The 26,329-nt window shown below is 38.6% G+C and overlaps 1 protein-coding gene across 1 annotated transcript in view; it reads right to left on the bottom strand.

Moving 5' to 3' along the window:
* Positions 1-25,594, bottom strand: part of GARNL3 (GTPase activating Rap/RanGAP domain like 3) — a 148,637-nt gene extending 123,043 nt beyond the window's left edge. Inside the window, exon 1 of the mRNA XM_004375683.2 lies at positions 25,451-25,594. Within this exon, the coding sequence (XP_004375740.1) occupies positions 25,451-25,594 (144 nt within the window). The remainder of the gene's footprint in view (positions 1-25,450) is intronic.
* Positions 25,595-26,329: the final 735 nt, after the last annotated feature.

The raw sequence follows: 26,329 nt of genomic DNA, 5'->3' as shown, positions 1-26,329 counted from the left end.
GTAGACAGTCACTACACATTTAGTAACAGAGAAATATGTAAATGGATGAAGGCCTAATTCCCACTGAAATGACCAAAGGAATAAAAAAATGGGGGTAAGATCTATGCCAACCCAGGAAACCAGAGAAGTTTCATTACTCATACAAGAAATTGCAAGGAAATTCTACCAGACAGGCCAACAGGCCAAATAATCTGAATCACTTGAAAGGGAAAGTCAGCCTGAGTAGTAATTTAATCAAATCTGCCAGGTTCAAACTGACTCCCTTAAACTCATGCTGCCAGGGCATGACATGAGAGTGGTTGGTAGGACAGTAGGTGGGAAGAAGATCCTACCAGTCACCTTGGGAAAGTGATTCAGCACTGGCACGCAGAACAGCAGCCCCAGTGCTTCCTCTGCCCACTCCCAACCTCATACCTGGCTTGGGAAGCTTACTATACAAAACAGGGAGTGCTGTGGTGGCTGGTGACTGATGAGGACTAATATACTAGCTGATATAAAAGGAGACAGTGCCCCTGTGAACTGCAGAGAACGAAAGGATGAAAATAACTAATGCTTCAGACAAAAATTCTTTTAACACTGCGCTGAAGTTGATTCCTAGGTAGCTGTCTGAATCAGTGGTTTTCTTTCTATTATTCCTCACAAATCTCTGATATAGCCAATTAAAACTATAGACAAATATAACCTATTCCCTTTGTTGGAAGGAGAAGTGACTCAGGAATGACACAATCTCTACCAGAACCCATCTAAATATCTAGTACTGCCCAACCTAGAAGCCCTATAGCCCAACTCATCCTATGTAGTACAGAGTTCTGGCCATCTGACTTAATTCTCTCCACTTTAAGATGAGCTAAAGTCATGGTAGCACTTATGAACCTAGACCTTTAGGAGAAGGAAGGTGCCTCTCCTACATGCTCTTTACCTTTCCACAGGCTAGAACCTCAATGACCAGAGAGACCTTGGAAGCCCATATTGAAGGCAGTGGATTTATCATGAGCCTGGATCTGTGAATGACCGTGTGGGGCAGAGCCACCTGTTGACTTAGAACATTCAACTCAGAACACCTGGCTGAATGTGTGACAGAAATAAACTTGTTGTTCTTTCAACTACTGCATCTTGAGGTTCTAACCCAACTAATAATACCTCATAAGGAAGAACAGAGAGAAAAATCATTGAACCTACGACAAGTCTATAGTTTAAAAAGTGGAAACTGATCTGAGGTATTAGAGCAAATGTTCAATGTACTAAAAAAAAGCACAATAGTCTGTAATTATTATAACAATTTTAGAGGATACTGGATTTATGAAAATGGAACAATCTGTGATCAGGAAAAACTACTTTCAAAAGAAAAACATGATGAAAGCAGTGACCCCAGTGAACCAAAAACTAGGTACTGGGAAGGAAATGGCCCCAAAAGAGTAAATTAGAATACACGCTTAAGATAGAGGAAAATGATTATCAAAACTACAGAGAACAGGAGTCCCTGGGTGGTGCAAATGGTTAAGTGCTCAATTACTAGCTGAAAGGTTGGCGGTTCAAAGACAGGCCCGGTGCTCTGCTTCCTAAAGGTCACAGTCTTAAAAACCTTATGGAGCAGTTCTACTCTGCACACATGGGGGCACCATGAGTCAGAATCTACTCAACAGCAACTAACAACGTTAGCTTATTTGATCACGATATTTGTAAAAGACTAGGAAAAACAAACTCATGTAGAATAAAATGTTTGTATTATAATAACATTGATAAATCAGAGAAAGATACAACTTAAAAAAAAAAACAAAACTACAGAGAGCATATCTGGGAGCTAGGGTAAGAATACTGGACTGGGATGTTATTAAGATGATCTTTGGGCAGAGAGCCCAGGAACAAATCATTCCCTAGATCAACTACCCCTCTCTGCAAGATTCCTGCTAGTGAGCTAGACCAAAACTAGAAAAGCACTCCTTCATTTAAGGTAGACTGGCCAGAAGGGTTTGGAAACAAAGTAGACAGCAAGGCAGTCTGATATTTTACTACTCCTATGAGTTGGAATCCACTTAACAGGAACAGGTTAAAGTCAGAGAAGAGGGAGTTGGTCAAGTCTCCTCTCATACAGGAGAAGATCTGGCCCTTTGTTATTCTCCTGGAATTAGTGTCCAAAAAAGGGACATTCCCACCTGTGCTCTGACCTTTACAAATGTAGCTCTACCTACCCAGAAGTGCATAGACCACTAAGATGTTTTGAATTGCATCAACCCAGATCTACACTCCTGAAGGATAGAGTTAGGGAGGTGGGTAAAATTAGAAAGTGGATAAAGGGGAGTCTAGAACTCCTCCTAGAGGTCAATGGATAGAACAGTGCAGACATCAGAATAAATATGAATGCATTACACTCTCCTATTAAAAGAAAAAAGACTCAAGGTTTGGAAACACAAATGAAATCCAATTAGCTGCAATAGACACATATTAAATATAATAGAACAATAATGAAAAAGAAAAGCAGAGTAAAAAATATTCTTGGTAAATGAGGGAAAAATAGTGAGGGCAATAATAAAATCAGAAAGTAGAACTTAGAAGAAAAAAAATATCAAATGGAAAAAACGTTATTTTACATGTACAAATGAAAGCACCCACCTCCAAAACATAATAATATAAACATTCATGTAATGAATAATACTATAAAATTATAAAACAAAATATATTATAAATAGAAGGAGGACTTTATAAGAATACAATTAAATGAGAAATTAGCATGCTTCTCTCTGATAGATCAAGGCAAGAACTAGTAAGGATTTATATACGAATCACCCAACTCTGCAGACAACGAAACTAATAAGCATGATATAATAAACATATACTAAATTTATTAAGGTACTAAACAGAGAATACACACTTTTTAAAAACATCCATTAAACTTTAAAAAACTGATCTAATAATGGGCAGAAACTACACAGACCATTTTCAGCATAATGTAACCAAATAGATTAGTGTCAAAAATAATAATAATAAAACAATTTGGAAATTAAAATATATATACCTGAAAAAACTCTTGGATCAAATAGAAAAACTAAAATGGACACTATTCAGGCATCAATAACAATGAGAATAATACATACCGAAACATGTAGTGTGATAGATGCTACATTTACAGGAAAATTTATATTCTTAAATACTTTGATTATTAAACAAAAAAGAATAAAAACAATAAACTAAGCATTAACCTCTAGAAGATTAAAAAAGAAAGAAAGAAAGAAACCTATGGAAAGCAGGGGAAAGCAATCAATAAAGGTCAGAGCAGAAATTACAGAACTAGAAAGACAGTAGAATTGATAAACACATCCAAGAGATCTTCAGCAAGTCTGATTTTAAAAAGCAAAGAGCAAACACAAATACACATAGTAATAATAAAGAAAACATATCCACTAATAAGAAACATTTTTAAAAAGCACGAAAGAACACTATATAAAACTATGCAAATATCATTCAAAACTTCTAGGAAATTATACATAATTAAAATTACTTTAACCCGTTGCCGTCGATTCTGACTCATAGCAACCCTATAGGACAGAGAAGAACTGTCCCATAGGGTTTCCAAGGAGTGGCTGGTGGATTCCAACTGCCCACCTTTTGGTTAGCAGCTCGTCTCTTAACCACTGTGCCACCAGGGCTCAAAAATTACTTAAAAAGAGAGAAAAAAAAAAAAAAAAAACAGAATAAGTCAATAACCACTTTTAAAACGAAAAAAGTTGTCAGAACAAGGGCCCTGTCTACCACATGACAACTGTACTTGGAGTTGAACCCCAGTCTCCCGCACAGAGGGCAAGAATTCTACCACTGAACCACCACTGCCCCTTAAAGAATAAGCAATAGGATTCTTTTGCGTTCATTTTGTTGTAGAAGTTGAGGGAAGGGGTGTTAACATATATTTAACATCAGCAATGCTAAGAAGGAATCCCAGGTGGTGTAGTGGTTAAGAGTTAGGGTGCTAACCAAAAGGTCAGCAGCTGGAACCCACTAGGTGCTCCAGAGCAGTTCTACTCTGCCCTAAAGGATCTCTATGAATCAGAATTGACTTGGCGGCAATGGGTTTGGTTTAGGTTTTTTTTTTTTTTTTTTTTTGGTAACACTAAGAAAAGACTAGTGGATTTTTATTTTATTTTACTTTACTCTGTCTTACATTTCTGATTTGGTCATATGCCAAATGTTCGGATCCTGAGGAACACTGTGCCAGGGAGCGAGAAAAAGAAAAAAGACAAACTAAATTATCATGTGAATAGTATTTGCCAGGCACTGGGAGTGATTCCTTCTGTGTCCTTGTACTGTCCAGTACTGTAACCACTAGCTACGTGTGACTATTTCAATTCAAATTTAAATTAATTACAATAAAACAAAAACATTCAGTTTCTTGGTTGCACTAGCCACATTTCAAGTGCTCAATAGCCCCATGTGGCTAGTGGCTACTATACTGGACAGTGTGGATATAAACATTTCCATCACCACAGAAAGTTCTACTGGACAGGACTGTGATATTCTGGCCGTTGGTGAAACTTTGGATGACCAAGTTCAAATTGGTTTCTCAGGCTGAAGCCTACTCAGTTAGCTAAATACACTAAAACAGGTTGAGATTCATGTGACTTAACATTCTGAGTAAAGGCTCTGGCCTAATCTCAGCAAAACTGTAACTGATTCACCTAACACCGAACAGTGTTAAATGTATTAGATATTTTATTTCAGGAAAAAAGTAATAGCCAAGCAATAATATCCATTTGTATGATTTAACAAATTAATAAATAAAAATGAACAGGAAGCATAAAATGTTATTCTTTGGCTACTGTAAATAAAAATATTGTTAGTTCCATATTGTAAGCAATTAAATGAGAATATTTTAAAAATTAATATGAATACATAATTTTTCAAAAACAAAAAGCTCTTTTCCCCCTCTATTTAATTGCTTTGCTTCTTTGGGATGGTATCTGTTTCCACTCTAAATCAGTGCTAGGATTCCCAGTGATTTCCGTCTAGCGTGTAATGTGTACTTGGCATTCAGGTATACAAATCACAGAAACTGTATTATAACCTAGAAAAGACACTTCAAAAGTTTATGTAAGGTACATCCTGAGAAATAATATTGCAGATTTCCCCCCGAGACCTCCTTTCTTTAAAATGAGCAGTTATGAGTGTGAGTTTTGGAATCCAACTGAACAGGTTCAAATCTCAGTTCCATACTTATTAGCTGTGTGACCTTAGGCAAATCACTTAATTTTTCCTCTCTAAACATTAGTAAATGGGGACAATGGTTGCACCTACTTCTAGGCTTGTGGAAAAGATTCAGTAATATAACATATGTTAAGAGCCTAGGATAGTGCCTGGATATAGTAAGTGCTCAATAAATGCTAGCTCTGACTATTATTATTGTTAGCATGATTAAATTACTTTACTGCTGCATTTAAACTCTTGAAAACTCTGTTTAAACATCTGTCCATCTAGCAAACATTATTGGGGAACTATTTTTCAGGCCCTGTACTAACTGCTGGACTTATAAATGTGACATGATTCCTGCCCTAGAGAGGCACAAAGCCTTATGGGAGAGAGAAACACACACATATAAACAGATAAAACACAACACAACCTGGTTAAATGTCATAATAATAGAAGCAAGAACAGGGTGCTGGAGGAGGCCAGAGGCGGAGAGACCAACTCTACCTAGAGGAACACGGGAAAGTTTCATTGCTATAATGCAACTTAATCTGGAAGATGTACAGGACCTTCTAGAAATGATTTCCAACATAAGCAGCTTTTTAAATCTGCTCAAGAAAAGCAGATCCATTTGGCTCTGTGTATGCAATATCATACACGCACACACACACATACGCACAACTGACTTAGAATGTACTGCTCAGAAGGGATGAAAGTTTAAATATCTTTTTCATAAAAAAGGAAGGGGGGGAGAGGCATAAATATGGGTAGAATGAGTCATCCTCCAACCGTGAATGGTGCTCATGTGCCCTGTCTCACAGTCACACTCAGTTCACTTCCACGGCCTGAGGGAGAGGAAAGTGAGCCAGGTGCAAGGGCCAGCGGAGATGCTCTCTCCTTCCACTCTTTACCTTGATCCTATTCTTCCTGTGCCAGTGGAGTAATGAGCACCATGGCACATGTAAGAAAACCCGGATTGGTTAGAAGATTCTCCAACCAGGGGGTTAAGTCTTGGCTGAAGAAGAACCACCAAGGCCTTGGACCTTGGTTCAGACTTTTTGCATCTTGCTCATCCCTGGCCAGCATCTTCAGCAGACTCAGCATCCATCATGATGTTTTATCTGACTGATGCCCTGAGCTCATGTTCTTCTCCCTTCTCAAATCTAATGATCTCATTTGGCTTCACTGGTCTTCCATCCACTCCTAAGACCCCAAACATCCTCTCACCCATTTTGGCATAGGTTTGCCATCACAGTATCCAGTTTATAACTCACTCTGGCTCTTTTCGGTACCTGCTCTAGCCTGGGATGCACAGTTAATCACGCCAGTGTTGCACTTACCAACACATAGATCTTGCGAACTGCTGACTTCTCTTCGTGCACACCATGTCAAGTCCCAGCACTCCATCACCCCCTACCAACTAAACTCTCATTCTTCCTCTTCTGTGTTAAAAAAAACCAAAGTTTCCATATGACCAGGCCTACAACAAACAAAGCAAAAAAGAGGAAGCCCCTCAACCAGATAATGGAATGACACAGTGGCTGTAACAATGAGCTCAAGTATAACAACGATTATGAGGATGGCACAGGACTGGGCAGTGTTTTGTTCTGTTGTACATGGGGTTGCTATGAGTCGGAACCTAACAACAACAACAAACTCCTGCTACTTGACTACGCCTAGATAGTCAATGTTGTTTTTGTGTGTCGTCGAGTCGATTCTGACTCATCGCAACTCTAAAGGACAGAGTAGAACTGCCCCACAGGGTTTCCTAGGTGGTAATCTTTTTATTTTTATTTTTAAATTGATTGAAGTTTACTGAATATACGATTTGCAAATTGGGATAACATTTCAACTAGGGTGTCAGAAACGTTCCAAATATGAGAAGAACTTCCAAAATTCTTATACCAAATCTTATCGGCATTGCCACGGAAAAAAAAAGGGTGGGAATAGAACTGATAAACAAATTTGTTTTATCAGGAAGGATTTTCATGCAGCACTGTCTTGAGGAACAATTAAAATAATTAGTTAATTATATAATTAATTAAAATAATTTCTAATTTACCCTAACCATAGCTTCCAGTCTGACCCTTGGAGTCTGTTTCACAAAACTGACTTGAGTTCTTCAAAGAGCACGTCTTAGTTATCTAGTGCTGCTATAACAGAAATACCACAGGTGGATGGCTTCAACAAACAGAAGTTTATTCTCTCCTAGTATAGTAGGCTAGAAGTCCAAATTCAGGGTGTCAGCTCCAGGGGAAGGCTTTCTCTCTCTGTCGGCTCTGGAGGAAGGTCCTTGTCATCAATATTCCCCTGGACTAGAAGCTTCTCAGCACAGGGACCCAGGGTCCAAAGGACACGCTCTGCTCCTGGCACTACTTTCTTGGTGGTATGAGGTCCCCCTGTCTCTCTGCTTGCTTCTCTCTTTTATATCTCAAGAGACTGACTTAAGACACAACCTAATCTTGTAGATTGAGTCCTGCCTCATTAACATAACTGCCTCTAATCCTGCTTCATTAGTATCATAGAGGTAGGATTTATAACACAAAGGAAAATCAATCAGATCATAAAATGGTGGACAACCACAGGATACTGGGAATCACAGCTGAGCCAAGTCAACACACATTTTCGGGGGACACAATTCATTCCATGACAGAACACAACACCCAAAACAAAACAGTTCTATTAGTTTATCTGGACCATTGTTTGACTCAAAAGTGGCTTTTACGAACCATTTTTTTCAAGGCAAAATGTTTAAAAGGACACCTAAGGGCAATGGCCTATATGGGTTACCCCAACTTCCATGAAAGCCAGAAATATGGATTCCAGGAAAATTAAAACACTTTCACCATTTCTTCCTTTTGATAATGATTCTGTGATAAAATCTTTGATCAGAAACATTCAATAGTGGTAGCCAGGCACCATCCCATTTCTTCTGGCCTCATGGCAAAGGAGACAGCTGTTAATGGAGGTAATCAGACATGGAGCCTGTTTAAATCCTCCCCTGATTCCTGGTTCTCTTTTATTCTCTGCTGCTCCAGATGAATAGAGACCAATTGTTGCACTCAGATGGTCGCTCGCAAGCTTTTAAGATCCCAGGCACTACACAGTGAACAGAAACACTAACAGCAATATTAGTCCAATTGTCTGAAATAACCCACAAAATCATGACCTAAAGTCCTTGAACCAAGCAAACAAATCCCATGAGGTGTTTGTTTATATGTAAGTAGCATCAGTAACTGCTTTTCATGTGCCTCAGTAGCAACTACATTCTGCAAAACCTTAGACTGCATATTAATAAATGCAGCAATGTTCACCCATTAAGGCACAAACTGTAGAAACTATAACTACAGAAGCATCTGAAGTTTGAGGTATGACTTTACAAAACAGAATAGCATTAGATTTCCTAGGCTGTAATCTTTATGGAAGTAGACTGTCACATCTTTCTCCCATGGAGTGGCTGGTGGGTTCGAACCACTGACCTTTTGGTTAGCAGCAGAACACTTAACCATTGCACCACCAGGGCTCCTCAGACAGTCTCTGCTACTCCCTAGTTATTTTATCCATTCTTTTTTTCACTTCCCATTACATCTCCCACTTTTTCTTGACTTGTCAGTCACCAAATCACCACTCCAGAAACACTCTTCCCTCTAAAAGATGACCTTTCTACCTAGTTTCCTGAGAAATGTGAGGCAAGTCTGGATGAGTACTGCCATCTAACTATCCATCTCAAAAATATATGTCTTGATTTCTTAGTTATAATAGTATCTGACTAGCAGTCCCTGATACAGTCTTTCTCAGCTTCCCAGTAAAATACCTGTGAAGACTCACCACGAAAGATGGCAATTCATGAATCTGGAAAAAGTTTGTCAACCCTAAGGACAAAATATGAGGACATTTTCTACTGACTATATGGCCACTGCAGAAGAACTGAGAATCATATTTGGTGACTGACATTGTTGCCTGAAACAGCAAATCTGTGTTGTTACAGGAGGTTGGAAGGTACTTTATTCTTCCATCTGTTATCTCATTCTGGCTAACAGACATTAGGTCTATACGAAGAGTAACGATAGAACACTGAAGAAATCCTTTTACTGCATGAGTATTTCTTTCTGAGGTAGCCCCACCTATACTCGTACCTCTTTTTTCACTCTAAGAAATCACTGAGCAAAAAGTGAGGAGAGAAGAGGAGAGATAACCCCTTTTAGGAAATGCAGTCTTCATAAGCAAAGCACTGTTGGAGAGAGTGAAAGGAAGAGTCCTAGCAGCAGAGCATCTTGGGGAGCATGGTTTTGCCAATACCTCAAGCACTGATGACACCAAAGGGTGGTTGGGGGTGGGGGATATTTATCTCTTCATAATCTCCACTCGCTTGGCTAGATACCTGGCATTTTCTCAAGCTTATATAAAGAGCTAAGCAAATATTACTTCAAAATCCCCCCCAACCGGACTGTGACCTATAAGCCCCTAAGCCCCTGATATATATAAATTTTGGAGCCACTGGTTCACAGCAGCAAAAAGCCAGGCACAGGAGAACATTCTATCTTTTTCCAGCAGAGCTTTATAAGATAAATATCAGCTACTGGAAAACGATCAGGGAGTTCTGTACAACAACCAGCCATTTAGCTGTTTAGCTTGGAGGAGCCATAGTACCCAAAAGGACAATGAGAGTTGAGGGCCAGTTATACATTCTGGGAGGTGAAAAACACAAGGTTTGAATAACTTCTTCTGTTTGAAGATTTTGTTAAAAGGAGAAGGATAAAACAAAAACCAACACGGAAGCTGTGAAAAAATGCTACATACGATCCTGAAAACTAAAATAGGAAGCACACCTCTAACCATTCTTCACTATAAAACCAAAATAAGATTTTAGAAAAGCAGTTGCTACCCTCAATAAAACAGAAGACATGATATCATGACATCTTTGCAACAAATGTATAAAGCTTGTGGAATTCAGTGAGAGAAAAAAGAGGGCCAAAAAACTCAAACGATGAATTAAAATTCTCTTTGGAGGAGAAAAGCAAAGTGTTAACTGTAGAAAACAGAAACAGTAGTATGGAAAACACATTTGAGATGCTTTCCCAGAATGGAAAGGACCATAATGAAATTAAAATAATGAGAAATAAAGGACACGTATGGAGGACAGAGAAAAAGATCTTAACTGTTTCAAGGTGAAAAACTGAACAAGAATCAAAGATATATCAAAAGAAAATATTCATCCCTGACAAAAGACTTGCGTCTAAGAATCATAGAAACATGGTATTTTAGGAAAAATTAATAAAAACAGAAACATGAAGAGAAATTATGAGAAACATTTTTAAAGAAAAAACTTCTAGAAAAACCCAGATGGGAAAGGTTACCAAGAAAGAAAATAAACTGAAACTGCCTCAGACTTCTCTTCAGGACACTAAAGGGCAGAAGATTACTGTAGAGGGTGGAGTAGTGTCCCCCCAAAATTCACATTCACCTGGAATCTCAGCATTGTGACCTTATTTGGAAAGAGGGTTTTTTCAGATGCTGTCCAGTCGATTCCAACTCATTATAGCGACCCTGTAGGACAGAGAAGAACTGCCTCATAGGGTTTTGAAAGAGCGCCTGGTGGATTCAAACTGCTCACCTTTCGGTTAGCAGCCAAACTCTCAATCACTATGCCACCAAGTTTTCCCGTATTGTATTAGGGTGGTCCTTAGAACCAATGACTGGTATCCTTATAAGAGGAAGGACGCACAGGGAAAAGGCCATGTGAAGATGGAGGCAGAGATTGGAGTGATACAGCTATAAGCCCAGGCACACCAAGGATTGCCTAGAGCCACCAGAAGCTAGGAAGAGACAAGGCAGAATTCTTCTCCAGAGCCTTCAGGGGGAGCATGGCCCTGCCAGCACCTTGATTTTGGACTCTAGAACTCTGAGACAATAAATTTCTGTTGTTTTAAGCCACTCTATTTGTGGTAATTTGTTATGACAGCTGTAGTGGTGGAATGGATTAGTTATGGAAACTAATTCAGTAACAGATCAAAATTTGTAAAGTTTTAGGAGAAAAAGGTGATGTCTCAGAAATTTAAAAACCAGCTAAATTGTTCTTGTGAGAAGGCATAATTCAGAGATATTCTCAGATATGTACGGATTGAGAAAAGATACCCTCATGCCTAAAAAATTTACCTGAAACTCCAGGACAAGGATGTCAGTGACCATTGTTATTTACTATTGTCCTGGAGGCCATAGCCAGTGCAATTAGGCATAAAGAAGAAATAAGAGATTTGGATAGGAGGAGAGTATCTATGCCTTCAAAATGATTATGCTTCAGTGTTAGGTAAATACGTACAACAAAATAGTATAAACGCATTTGGTATATAAATGTAATTACTTAAGGGAGATACACTAAAATCTTAATAGTGATTATTTCTATGTGGTAGGATTACAGACGAATTTAATTCTCTCTGTGCTTTTCAGTGTATTTCAAACTTTCTACAATGAGCATGTATTTCTTTCATAATAATAAAAAGGATATTTAAAAATTACCTAGGTATACACATGCACATGTACACATACACAATGACTGGAAAGTAATATAAAAAATTTAGTAAGGAAAAAAAAGAACTTACCAGATACCAGATATTTAGCAAAACTTATTTTCTAGCTAATATGTGCACATCTGGCAGTGAGCTAAGTGCCGCTGGAGAATACAACAAAAACAGAGCCATGACCCCATCCACTAAGAAAGGTAAGAAATGCACACAAATAACTACAATGTAAAAATATGGCAGGTGCCATAGAGAAATGCAAAGAAATGTAGGGTTCTAAAGAGTGAAAGATGACTTTCCCCTGGGAGAATCTGGCAAGGCTGCATGGATGAACAGGAACTTGGCAGAGACATACTTCAAGAGGGCATTCCAGGAGGAAGGAAATGCATAAGAATGCCGCAGAGGTCTGAGTACTGCAGGCAAAGGCCTGTTTGGCTGGATCATGGGCTACATGAGCCAAATCTCAAAAGATAGGCTGGAGCGAGACTGGGGAAAGCCTTGACTGTCAAGCTAAAGAGAATCTACTTTATTCTATAAACAAAAGAGGGATGCTGGAGGGCTTTTTTGTTGCTGGTATTTGTTTGCTTGTTTGAAAGCATAAGATGATTTTGTCAGAGCTGTACATTAGGGAAAGTTATTATTGACAGCATTAAAGAAATCAAAGGCCTCAAACTCAGGTTGATTACAGCTGAGGAGACCAACAAGCTGGATGTAAGCTTATCAAGAACTTGTTGAATGGAATTTTTGAGAAATCATGGAAAGCAAGAGAAAGTGTTAGAAGCTCAGAGAAAGAGGAAATGATACAAGTGCCACACGAAAAAGGAGAACATAGAAGCAAATGTAGCTGTTCTATTCCCGTCCCCATCTCTCAAGAGACCAAATAAGAAATACTTAAGGAATTAAGTCACGTTCATAACGGAAGCTTGTAAAAAATGCACACTGCTGAGCCCACTCCAGACATACCAAATCAGAACTAGAATTTTAAACAAACTCCTCAAATGATTTTTATGCATAATGAGGTTTGAGGGACACTGGAGCAGCCTATAACAATGGAAAGATCATGGAACTCTTGAAAAAATACAACTTACTATGGATAAAATGGAGAAACCAGCTCTACAACTTACTACAGGTAGTCTCCGGATTAGGGTGTATTTGTTACAATGAATTTACAACCGTCTGTTGTTTTCTTTCTTTTTTTCGTACATCTTATGGTTAGTAATAATATGTACTACATACAATGTTAAAATATATCTGTAAGATTATATGTAATGTCTTCAACCCCCAAAGACAAAGATTGGATTTATAAAGATACTGATAATAAAAGGCAATAATAATGAAAACTTAAAAAAAAAAAAAAAGAAAGAGGTATTCAACTTAGAGCAGAACCTACTTACGATGCAGTCGTCATAAAAGAACCTTGTTGTAAGTTGGGGACTACCTGCAGTTGCGTAACCTTAGGCAAGTTAATTAACCTCTCCAAACCTCAGTGTCCTTAACTGTAAAATGGGGGTCATAACAATATCTATACTTCATCAGGAAGTTGTGACATTTAAATTAGTTTATATACATAAAGCACTCAAAAGGATGTCTGGCACTGGATGTGCACATGCACGTGAATAAAAAGAAATTTGACTATGAAATCTATTTAGTACATAAAACAAGATTTGGTAATAGACTGGATATAGGGCATGGGATTTTAAAGAGGTGGATAGAGTGATGTCCTGGTTTCTGGAATTAGCAACTAAAGCAGGGTAGTGCCATTCACTGAGAGCAGGTTTGGAGTGGGGGAAGAGCGGTGATGATGAGTTCAGTTCTGGGCAAGTTGAGGATTGGGTGCCTATAGGCCATCCCGGTAGAGATGTCCAGTAGGCAATTAGGATAAAGATCTGGATAGAATATATGGATCTAGGTGTCACCAGTTTAACGGCAGAAAATGAAGCCATGGGCATACGAAAGATCACAGAGAAAGAGAGAGAGAGTCTGTGTGTGTGTGTCTGTGTGTGTGTGTAGAGTGAGAAGAGTGCCTGAGACAGAACTCTGAGGAGCATCAACACTTAAGGGACAGGCAGAAGAAAAGGAACTCCTTAAAGAAGCATAGAAGGTGAAGCAGGAGGAAAAATTTGAGAGTGTGGAGACACAGACACCTAGGTAGAAGAAAGTTTCAACAGCACCCAATGCTGCAGAGAGGTCACATGAGATAAAGAATGAGAAGCATCAACTGGGTTTAGGTTTAGTAGCAAGGAGGTCTTTGGTGACCTTGGCAAAAGCAGTTTAGTGGAGTACAAGGGGAGGCATCAAAAGGAGAAAGTCAGAAGGCAGAGTGTAGAATCATCACAGAGATTAAAAAGAGAATTTAGAAAGTGGCTGAAATGTACTCCCAAAGTAATTGAAGGACTTGACATCTATTAAGCAAACACAATTTGAGATTATATTTTAAAAGACTGTAACATAGTGACAACTGCAATAGATCAATTAAAGAGCTGAGACCAAAAAGCATATAATCCTTTTTTACTCATAAAGGAATCCTAAGTAACTGCTTTAATTAAATTGGTAAAACAGTTCAATATAAATATAAGAATATTAGTTGTGGCTCAACAGTAACACTAGGGGCACAAAACCGTGAGCCCTTTTTGGTAAGCCGATCATGGCGGTTACACTGGATTTTTTGTACGATTTTCCCTAAATTCACTTAGTGGGGGAAAATAAAAAAAGAGAAAAAGCTGCTCCAAGCTGTGAATGTGTGTGCACCCTAAGAACACAGAGGACTTGCCCTGAGACAGGAAAAAGCTGAAGGACCACGGTCTCAGTTTAGGGGCACTGAGAGAAAACTGCATGAAATCTCAAATGTTCTAGAATGTTCACAGCCCACATCTGAAAGGTTGGCAAAAAGATAAAATTCCTTTTCAACTTTAATAGCACCAAAAGAAGTAAGTGTGTGTTCGTGACACACTACCAAATACTGCACTTTTAATGACAGACCTGCATAAATTCAAAAGTAAACACAGTTTCTTAAGAAGCAACTTTTGGAAAACTGAACATATTTTCTATTCAGCAGAGCAGTATACAAAGGTATATAACATTATATATTTTGATCAAGTTCAAAATTTACTTTTGCTACAACTGATGATAGTGCTTCTGCAGATGGTCTTACCAATATGAAAGTTGAGGCCAAGCATGTGATAGGATATGGTATAGGGCAAAGATCACTTGGGTACAAGAAAGAAGTGAGAGGCAAGGGCTATGATCAAACATGCACCCAAAAGACTGTGTATTTAGAGACACACATGAGAATTTTGCCTCCTGAGTATAAAAGAAGCCACAATCAATGTAGAAAACTGTTCTACTTGATTTCCTATACTGAAGAATCAACAAGTACAGCACTATTCACAATAGCCAAACAGTAGAAACAACCTAAATACCCATCAGCAGATGAAGGGATAAACAAAATGTGGTACATATATACAATGGAATACTACTCACCCAGTAGGAGAACTGAAGTCTTGATACATGCTACAGTATGGATGGAGCTTGAAGACATTATGCTGAGTGAAATAAGCCAATCATAAAAGGACAAATATTGTAAGACCTCACTTATATAAAAAGACAAGAAAAGGCAAACGTATAGAGACCAGCGTTTATTAGTGGTTACCAGGGGTGGTAGGGAGGAGGGAAAAGGGGGGTTAACGGTGATGGAAAATTGGATTGATTAAGGGTAGGGCTGCATAGCCGATTATTGCAATCGCTATCAAGTTGTACATCTGTAAAAAGTTGAATTGGCAAAAGTCGTATGACAGATATATTTAAAACAATGACCAAAAAAAAAAAGAGAGAGAGAGAGAAGCTGCTGAGGCTGCTTATGTACAACTAAATACCTCATAGGATTTGGTTCCTTGGTTTAGAAGGTTAGGGTTATGGTTTCATGGGACATCCCAGTTAACTGGCCTAATAATGTGTTTAGTGCTTCTGTTCTGCCTCTTAGTTGAGTAGTGCCTGGGGTCTTAAAAGCTGACAAGTGGCCATCTAAAGCACAACAATTGGTCTTCATTCACCTTGAACAACAGAGGAAGAAGGAGAGTCAGGAATAGAAGGAGGATATGGAATGTGTGGCTAATTGCCTCCATGAACAACTGCCTCTTCTGCCAGAAGACCAGAAGAACCGGATGGTACTCAGCTACCATTACTGAACATAGAGGAATCTTTGATCGAAAGGGGGAAAATACAGAAAAGAATTTAAAATTCTCATGGACTATAGACTCTCTGGAGCCATGGACGGTGGATGAACCCCGAAAACTACTGTCCTGAGATAATCTTTAAACTTTAAACCAAATATATCCCCTGAAGTCATCTTAAAACCAAACAATAGTTTAACTTAACTAGTAAAAAATGTCTGCCTTGGGCATTACGCTCTTTTAAGAACTACCTATACGGGATCAAATTGACAACAGCAACTTGAAAGATTAGACAGGAACCTTAGGGGGCAGTGAGTTTATGTTAATGAGGGAGGAACAACTCAGAAAAGAAGGGTGAGAATGGTTGCACAACTAGAACAATGTAATCAATGTCACTAAATTGTCCATGTAGAAACTGTTGAATTGAGGTATGTTTTGCTGTGTATTTTCAACAACAATGACAACAAAATAAACAAAATTTATAAATAAAAAAAAAGAATCAACCAAGTAAAAACCAATGTGTTAACAGTTTATACCTCTGTTTATATAAAAAACTAACTTTTATAAATTGATCAAAATTTGAAAGTGTTTATAGGATACCAGGGTACTATATTCTGCCAGTTGAAAACCACTGGAGTCAAAGGACAAAGACCTCATGATACCAGCAGAAAGTATGGGAGCCAGAGCTGAGCTGAGGTTGCAGCAGAAGCAGGGAAGCACAGAGGTGCAAAGAGGATAACCCTGGGAGAAAAGATTTGGGCAGCACAGGAATAGAAGACTTGTGTGGCCACCAGGAAGAACATATGCAAACCAGGACCCATAGGAAGGAAAAATGGCATGTTTGCAGTTCTAGTTGTGAAGCTGGAGAGCCAAATATCATTGAAGTGGCTATTTCCAAGGTTGATGTTTTCTGGGAAAATATGGAGGACTTGTCTGGTATTCTTATTTTGGTGTGTGTTTAGCTAGTGGATTTGGTACAGTTGTGTGCCTCAACTATCCATATTATTAACACAGAGCTCAGTGCTCAAGATGGTCACCAAATGGCTGGTCAAGTACTAATTCTCTCCAAGCTTTACTGATCCTAGGAAAACAGCTCATAAAGTCACTCCATACCAAAAAGTATGGTGGAGAGGAGACAGACACAACCATTCTATACATCAGACTATCAATGGGGGATGGAAGGATATGCTGTTAAGGGCTGGATATAGAAATACTTTTTTTTAATTTATGCCCTTCTTCATAAAAACACAAAACGAAAGGATTTAAAGCAGCTTACTGAAACATATCTCACTCAAAGGATGAAATCAGATAAAGAACAAACTTGGAACAAGGGAAAATCAGATGTGGGCAGATAAACTGAAAACAACAGAATAAGATTAGGATGTGTGTCAGAAAGTCCTGTAAGGCTGCTATAGGCAAACCATAAATAGGGTTCTGAGCTTCCTAGAGGCCTGTGCAAAGAGCAGGGGTATGGGGGTGAGGGGGTTGGGCGGTAGGCATTTATAGGATTCCCAGTGCCTATAAAGTTAAAAGCGAATCAGCTTCTCAGGAGAAACATGGTACTTTTCAGTCCTGAGAAAAACTTTTCTCCTAGATCCTCTTAAAGGAGACACTGTGGGGATAGACTGAGAAAAAGCCTCAACAGCATCCTGTAAGAAACACATCTTGAAGGCCCATATGGCTGTTTTCCACTCTGTCCATCAATACAAGTTAAAGGCACAATGCCAAGGCACAAATCAAGAAAAGTAAGCCCAAGAAGGGCCAAGAAAGGCAGGCCAAATGTTTGCAGCTATCTATGGTTGGGCTCTAACCAGGAATTAAATTTAAACCATTTAAGGCATGGACATCTCTTTGGATAATTCTTCATAAACATTTTTCTTAAAACCAAGCTTTTGTTAAGATTTGGACAGAAGAGAGTTTGCGATTACATGTTCAAGCAAAATCCTAGAGCAGAGCAACTATATGCTGTTGACTAAAGGCAGAGGTATTTGCTCTGTTAATCAACATGGTTTTCTCAGAAAACAGTCTATAAGAGGTAGAGCTATAAAAGCATATTAAGAGATTAAGCACAGGGGCTCTTGGAGTTAGACAGACCTGGGTTTAAATGCTAGCACTGCCAATTACTAGCTGTGAGACCTTTCTGAGCTCATCAGTTAAATGGAAATCCATTCAATCTCCACAAATGTCTTCTGAGGATCCAAAGTGTGTAGCATAATCAAATAAAACTTATCTCATACGGTCGTCGGTGAGGATTAAATCGGTAAATGTATTCAAATGCACAGTGACTGGAACACAGTAAGCACTTAGTAAATGTTGACGAATAATAACAAAACAATAATCGTAATAAAAGATTTCTGGTCCCATTCTGTTTCATACATAATTATATTGTTAAGGTCTCAAAGTTCTACATCACAGAAAATGGTTGCAGTAATGTTATTGTGGAAAAGTTTCAGAGTCAGCACTACCAATCACCCACAAAGGCATCAAAAATATCAATAAAGCACTCACAGTTTTAAACCATGATAATCTGTTGGTGAACATGTCAAAATAAATGTTGTGCCTTGAGGTACCTATATGTTATATAAGACTTAGCCACAAGCCAGGTAAATGTTGGAGAACATCTGCCAAAATTATGGTTTTACTTTTAGAATGCTGAAGTCTTGATGTTTTGATGTTCCTTCGGAAATATGCTGGTACCTTCACTAATCTCTCAACTGGGTAACACTACATAGCATATAATTTCTCCCATAAAATGCCTATGAAAACAAAAAGCCTACTCAACTCTGAACAGAAAACAAAACTGTGCTGTGTTTGGGACGCTGGACAGGCAGCTAAATCACTCCTTAGCCAGTGTCATCATTCTGCACAACAGTCCCACAGGCACAATTCAAATTGATGCCTGAGCAAAAATACAAATTATGACATATCAGACTTCACAAGTCCTTCTCAAATAATCAAAACCTCAAATGTTGAAAACTGCAGATGCCAAGCAAGTTCATCATAAACCGTTCTTTTGCTAGAAATTAGATAGCACAGCCAGATAACCTTTGAGGTCACCCTAAGTTTATAACGAGAAAACCATGTTATCATCATAGAGAAGCATTTATGTATTTCTTTCCTATACAGTAGGGGAGCATGCATTCAGCTCATTCAAATGCAGGTTTGAGTGATTAACAAGTAAGTTTAAAAATGAATGGACAACATACTACTATATATAATCCTGACTTGAAATTACCTGCAGATGGACACTTCCCTAAAAGTATCAAGATGTGGGCTCGGGGAACATCTAGCTCATGGCATAATATAGTCTATAAACAAAATGTTCTACATTCTACCTTGGTGAGTAGTGTTTGGGGTCTTAAAAGCCTGTGAGCAGCCATCTAAGATACTCCACTGGTCTCACCCCTTCGGGAGCAAGGGAGAATGAAGAAAACAAGATACAAGGGAAAGATTAGTCCAAAGGACTAATGGACCACAACTACCACGGCCTCCACCAGACTGAGTCCAATACAACTAGATGGTGCCCGGCTACCACCACTGACTGCTCTGACAGGGATCACAACAGAGGGTTCCGGACACAGCTGGAGAAAAATGTAAACAAAATTCTAACTCATAAAAAAAGACCAGACTTACTGGCCTGACAGAGACTGCAGAAACCCCAAGAGTATGGCCCCTGGACACCCTTTTAGGTCAGTAATGAAGTCACTCTTGAGGTTTACCCTTTAGCCAAAGGTTAGACAGCCCCGTGAAACAAAACAAGACTAATGGGGCACAACAGCTCACAGACAAGGACTAGAAGGCAGGAGGGGGCAGGAAGGCTAGTAATAGGAATCTCAAAGTTGAGAAGGGACAGTGTTAACATGTCATGGGGTTGTTAACCATTGTCACAAAACAATATGTGTATTAACTGTTTAATGAGAAAACTATTTGTTCTGTAAAACTTCACCTAAAGTACAATAAAAAAAAAGAAAAGATGCGGGGTTGTCTGAGAATCAGTAGCTGGGCTGGGACAGGGGAGAGGTCTATATTGTGCCCATAGCATTTATCATTTGTAGCACATCAGTTTCCTAACCACTGTGTCAAAGGCCAAGAAAAGATCAATAAAACTACAAATAATCTTACGTTTTTCTTGACAGATTTTGATAAAGTGATGAAGAATGGTTGATGGTGTCATAGCAGTGCCTTGCTTAGAATGCTGCTACGAGAGACCCTTACTTTCAATTTATCAGAGGAAAATGGTATACATTTTAAATAGAAGGTGCTGCAAGCTAATGAGCCTAAGTGTATTTAAGTGATCCCCCTAAATACGGTTGCTTTTCCTCGACGAGGTTTGTTTTTCCCTTTCCTTTATTTATTTATTTTTACAATTTGGATGATCTGGAATGAAAACTGGAACGGGAAAAACTACTCGTCAAAGCCCTGGAAAAGGAGACTCGGAAGAGGCGTAGACAGCCCCTTCATGAGCCCGATGCATGAGACTGGATTATTGGCAGGACTGTGGAGAGTGACACACATTCAAAGCAGTGTAGACGGCCACCATCTTTGAACAGGTCACCACTGTTTCTGAGTCTGCTCAAAATCCTACAGGCAAGAGATTTGGTTGCTATGCTGTTTTCTAAGATGGAGATTAGGTTTCTAGCAGGGCTTTGATCTGTAATTTTTCCAGTTCTAGTTTGTTCCCCACCTCCCAAACTTTTTTATTGTACTTTCAGATGAAGATTTATGGAGCAAATTAGTTTCTCATTAAACAATTAATACACATACTGTTTTGCGACATTGGTTGCTAAACCCACATCATGTCAATACTCTCCCCTTCTCACCCTTGGGTTCCTGTTACCAGCTTTCCTGTCCCCTCCTGCCTTCTCATCCTTGCCCCTGGGCTGGTGTGCACATTTAGTTCCTTTATTTATTTTTGATGGGTTAGGCTACTCTCTAATTTCAACCAAATTGGGCCATTCATTATTTAATCATTATATATTAAGTAACTAATGTTAAGCTCTGTGCTTGGGGATACAGTGTTACACAGCCATGGTCCCTATTTTTAAGAAGCTTATAATCTTTATCCTTGTTATAGTATTAAAAAAAAAAAAAAAGTGGCAGTGATAAGAGTCCACCAGCAGAGAAAGAATTTTTTACCACCTGCTTTTAAAATCATCTACTCTATGAGGGAATGCTGTAGGCACATTTTGGGTTCCAGCCTAACTCATGCTCTTCTTTGAAACTGACTTTTGTCTATACCCTCTTCAGAGACACTTCTCTATCTACAAACCTTGCTGAGAGGATGAGTCTAAGAGGCCATGTTTATATATACCACACACCTCACCACCTTAAACACAATTATTTGAATCAGAAACAGATACCTGAACCAAGAGGAAGCAATCTTAGTATTTTTTCTATTTGGAATTTGAAATTCAAATACAAGAATGAACAGACTATGGTGGGCAATAGAGCTATAAGATCAGTGAGACGGGGGAGGGGCAGAGGGAGGAAATCAATTTAGTAATTAAAAAAAAAAAAACATTTAATGAGAACTTAGTATGTGTCAGGTCCTGTGCCAGGGTCTAGAAATACAATATCTCTAGTAAACAAAAGACTGGTAAATAAATAAATAAATAAAATAAATACAGATTGTGATAAGCACTATTAAGAAAATAAATAGGATGCTGAGTTGAGAATAGCAAGCGAGGGGAGACTTTAAATAGGGTGGTCAGGGAAGACCTGAGAAAGTGGTATGTAAGCTGAGACTCGCCATGAGAAGTGCTGGGGAAACCCATTCCAGGGAGAGAGCACAGGAAGTGCAGAGGCCCTAGGACAGGGAAGACCTCAGTGTATGCTGGAAACCAAAGCACAGCAAGTTGAGTGGCATGAGAAAGGGTGTAGGAGGAAGGCAGAGCAGGGATCACACAGGTTCTTGTAGGGCTTGGTAAAGGGTTTGGACTTGATGTGCAATGGGCAGCCACTGAAGAGTTTTAAGAGAAGACATTGTGTTGTCAACATTTTAAAATCACTCTGAATATCAGGGAGAATGGACTAGAAAAGGACAACTGTAGAAACAAGGGAAGCTGGTCTGCAAGAGGAGAATGGTACAGACATGCAGAGAAAAGTCAAGATGAGAAATCATGGACCAGGGAGAAAGAGAGAAAATAGCTGCTTTATGACTTTCCAGTCACATGAGAGCCAGCTGTGCTTCCTGCACTTCGTTTCTGTGAGATTCACCCACATCCTTTCAGGAAACTATACTCAAGATAGACTGAGTGGATCTCTGTTCCTTGCAACCAAACAATTCCTGATTAAGGCAAGGAACACAGCTGGGATCCAGTTAAGAAGCAGCCTGGGGACTAAAGTCTGAGGCAGTTGATATCTAAAGTTAGACTACAGCTCCAGGAAAACAGAAAACCTGCCCTCCCCCCCACCCTCCAGTGCCTACCTGATAACATGGTAGGCCTTCAATAAATATTTGCTGAATGAGGGCTAAGAAGCTTTTCCATTAATCAGTAGAGACCTGGGCATTCATGCCTCACCATATTTATACCCAATTTAAACCTAAGGAACTAAGCCCCTAAATCTGTCCTCATTACTGATTTGAATGCCCAAGCTTAGTTCTTCACAAAGACTTATTATACCTAATTTGTTCAAGGTCAGGAGATTTTATGATAAAATTTCAATTTTATAGAATCTGGGATATCCTTCTCCTAAGTTTGTGTCCAAGATTTATTGAGTTCCCAACAATTTTTGTCAAGCCAGGTATAAGAAAAGTTAAACCCACTTTCTCACGAACACAGAACACATAAAAATATTTTTAATTTAATAATATTCTGTTCTTCAGAGGTGAGAGGAATGTCTTTTCCCTTAAAATAGTGGAGTCAGAATTTCAAAAGACCTCTAGATATCAGAAATGGAGCTTTACTCCATCCGGTATTCTCACCAGTTCAACCACCAGTACATATGTCACTTATAACATGGGGAAACCAGAAACAACCTTATTTTACAAAAGAAGGAAAATTGTTACACAAATAATGGCTTATCACCATGTTGGGCTATCATGCAGCCATTAAAATGGTAAGTCTGAAGGCTATATAGACAGAAGAAGGTATTTACAAAATATAGTTAAATGAAAAAAGAATGCAAAATTAAATATAAAATTTGATTACAACCATGTAAAAAATTAGGTTTGTAGCTATAAAGATTGGAAGGTACCGAGAGAGAATGAAAATAGTTGCTACGCTAAGGCGGTGAGACTATACAAGGGATTCTGAAATACATTTTTAATTTATTATATTAAAATACTATTATAATATTGTTTAAAAATCAGTTATAAATACACATAAACATACACACAATGCATCATAGTTCCAGAGGAAAAACTTGAACAAATGGATTAAAGAATTTCCATTCCTCAATGGAATGAAATGAACAATTCATTGAATTAAGCAAATGGGTCAATAAGCTGCCTCATCAAGCTGAGGAAAATTGATGACATGTGTGGGATACTCTAAGGCAGGGGTTCTTCAATTTTGGTCCTGGGAACTTGTTAGAAATGCAAATTCGGAAACCCCATCCGAGACCTACTGAATCAGAAACTCTGGGGGTGGGGCCCAGCAATGTGTTTTAATAGGCTCTCCATGTGATTCTGATGCCCGCTCAAGTTTTGAGGACCACTGCTCTCAAGTTCTTTCCCATTCTGATATTCGGTGATTTCCACAAGAATCCATCTTTCATACCTATGTTATCTCCCCCAAACACCACTCTCATCACCACTGTTTACAAGAGTTCCATGTTACTTATTAGATCAAGTTCAGTCTTTATCCGACAGTCAAGGTTCCACATTTGCTGCTGAATTTCAGCTTTAGTACTTCAGCCAGTTAACGTGGACTATGCTTATGCGCTTTATATGCATCATCTCACTTTAATTCTCATAACATCTCTGAGGTAGACTAACATCCCTATTTTATAAATGAGAAAACTGAGGCCAAAAGAAGCCCAAGTCATGCAGCTAGTAAATGATGAAACAAGAATTACTTCAGAGCACAAGCTCTTAAGCACCACTGAATTTCAGAGAAATTAAGTAACTTGACCTGGTCACAGAGGTAACAAGTGGAAGAAGAGGTGGTCTCTGAACACAGAGCTCTCTGATTCCAGAGCTTGTATGCTTCATAACCACTAAGCTCTGCTGCCTCACACTCTGTGCTAGGCAGGACCATTTCCTCACTGCTCTTGGAATACATCCCTGCCAAGAATCATGCTGCTTGCCCATATCTGCTGTCTAATCCTTTTCACCGCAAACCCACATTCTGCAGCTCTCCACGAGGGCTTACATGCCGCTTCCCCAACATCCCTGGCTAGAATGGGTTGGTCCCTCCTTCTTCTCAACCCTCACTGTGTTCTATCAGTATCTCTCTCACCATATTTACCAACTCCCACTCTGAATTTTAGTTATGCAAATGCTCCACCTGGAGAGGTGGTGGTCCGAGTCATCCTGGTATCACCAGTGACTGATATATAACGGGCATTGACTGAGTCAATGTCTATTATGTGAGTAACTTCATTCTTTAGATATTTTATGTATCTTATCTGCCCAGCTGGAGGGCAGTAAGTTCTGTAAGAAGAAAAGCCATATCTTACTTATTTTATATTTTCAAGACTACTCAGCCCCAGGCCAGTTACAAAGTCAAGTCATATATGCTTGAATTAAAGTAGAATGCTATTGGCACACAGCTCTGGTATAAATTTCTCTACTACTTAAGCCCTGCAAGAAAGCAGCTTATATTAATGGGGAATAATTGGGTACTATACAAATGGATACAAGGCATTCATTTTTTGTGAAACTATAAAAATAGTGTATTTAATGCTAATAATGTTAATAGCATTAAATAATCAACAGAATTTTATGAGCATATTTTCCTGAACATTTGTTCGCATTTCCATGCAATTGGAAAAAAATCACAATTCTGTCTCTTAAAAAAACTGAGGCTATTATATGCTTTCACTAAGCCTCTTTTAAAATGAAAACATACTATTTTTAAAAACCATAACACAAAACCCCAATGTCTCTCATTAAGGAAAATATGGGTATTTTCATTCCAGAAATGTATCATCTGTTACAGTCATTTATCTGATCCAACCAACATACTTTTCAACAAGAAAAAAAAAATCTCATACATATTCTAACTCCTACCACATACCCAGAAAGCAAAGGGCACAGAAAATCAGAATATGTATTTCAATAATATTCAAACCTTGAAAACCAGATTTATAAACTTTTAGGAAGAATATCATGTAAAAACCAACTGCTACTTTTCTTAATTCATAAATTATTTTATTTAAGTATATACACCATCAACTAAGAAAAATACCAAGCCTCAGTGTATTTTTAACAAACTGGAAGACACAAGATTAAAAGTACGTAACAATAAAAACAGATAAAGATGATCAAATTTTGATGGCCTTTTAATAGTTATTTATTCCAATCCAATCCTTACACTCTACCCACATGGTCTAACAGTAAATATACAACAAAAGATCTAATGAGCTTGGCGATCCTCTCTAAATCGAAATCAATGTACTACCACTGAACAGACAGTGTAAACTTACCAGCTCCACAGATCCATAATGTTTCCTACTGAAATCCCCACGTCTACAGCCTAGGTCTTCCGAGACAGAGCTGGAACAAAAATGCTTCATCAGTATTATACATAGCGATCTGGTCACAAACCTTCTGCAAAAATCGACTACCATTTGCAAAAAGGGCTGCTATGGAACAGGCTTGCAGTGCCCCAGCTCCTCACTGCAGGGGAGCCTCCTTGCAACAGACACAGTCCTCAGCAGCCATTGCAGAGCCTGGCTTTCATGAAGTCCTCAGTAAAAAAAGAAAAAAACGCCCGAGTCATCCCTGGAACTATAGGCAATGATTAAATTAAATATTTAGTCATTTGGAATCGATTGAAATTTCCAATGCTACTGGTGGCTTATAATTTCATTTCTGTATGACCAAAGGGAATAGAAACCCTGCAGTAAACTTGAGGCAAGGGACAAAGCTGCTGAACCAGATCTTGCAATTATCTTTCATTTAAAAGAGTCTCTTCGTCCCGAATATTCAACATAAAAATAACCGACAGTATTTAATGCTATGTTTTAAATAGGATAAAAAAAATTCAGAATCCTGGTAGGCCCCACCTCCCCCACTTTTATGTAAGATTTTTATGTGACAATATGAAAAAAGACCAGGACTAACAGAAAATCTAAAATCTAACTTCCAGTGAATATTTAGTTTACGTAGCAGCAGCTAATATTTCCCACTCCTTCCCTACCTGCCCCAAAAAAGGCTAAGAAAAATCACATGCATTGTTGAAGAGCAATTAAAACAGGGGCACAATTGTTACTGCATTTACATCTTCAGTGTCCAGTTATACACTCAAAAGGCATAGTGAATAGTTACTAATATTTAGGACCCCAAACAGTACTCATGAAACC

Source organism: Trichechus manatus, unplaced genomic scaffold, assembly GCF_000243295.1.
Source record: "Trichechus manatus latirostris isolate Lorelei unplaced genomic scaffold, TriManLat1.0 scaffold00038, whole genome shotgun sequence".
NCBI classification, from domain to species: Eukaryota; Metazoa; Chordata; class Mammalia; order Sirenia; family Trichechidae; genus Trichechus; species Trichechus manatus.
The sequence above is the reverse complement of the archived record's forward strand: the minus strand, read 5'-3'. Positions and strand labels throughout refer to the sequence as shown.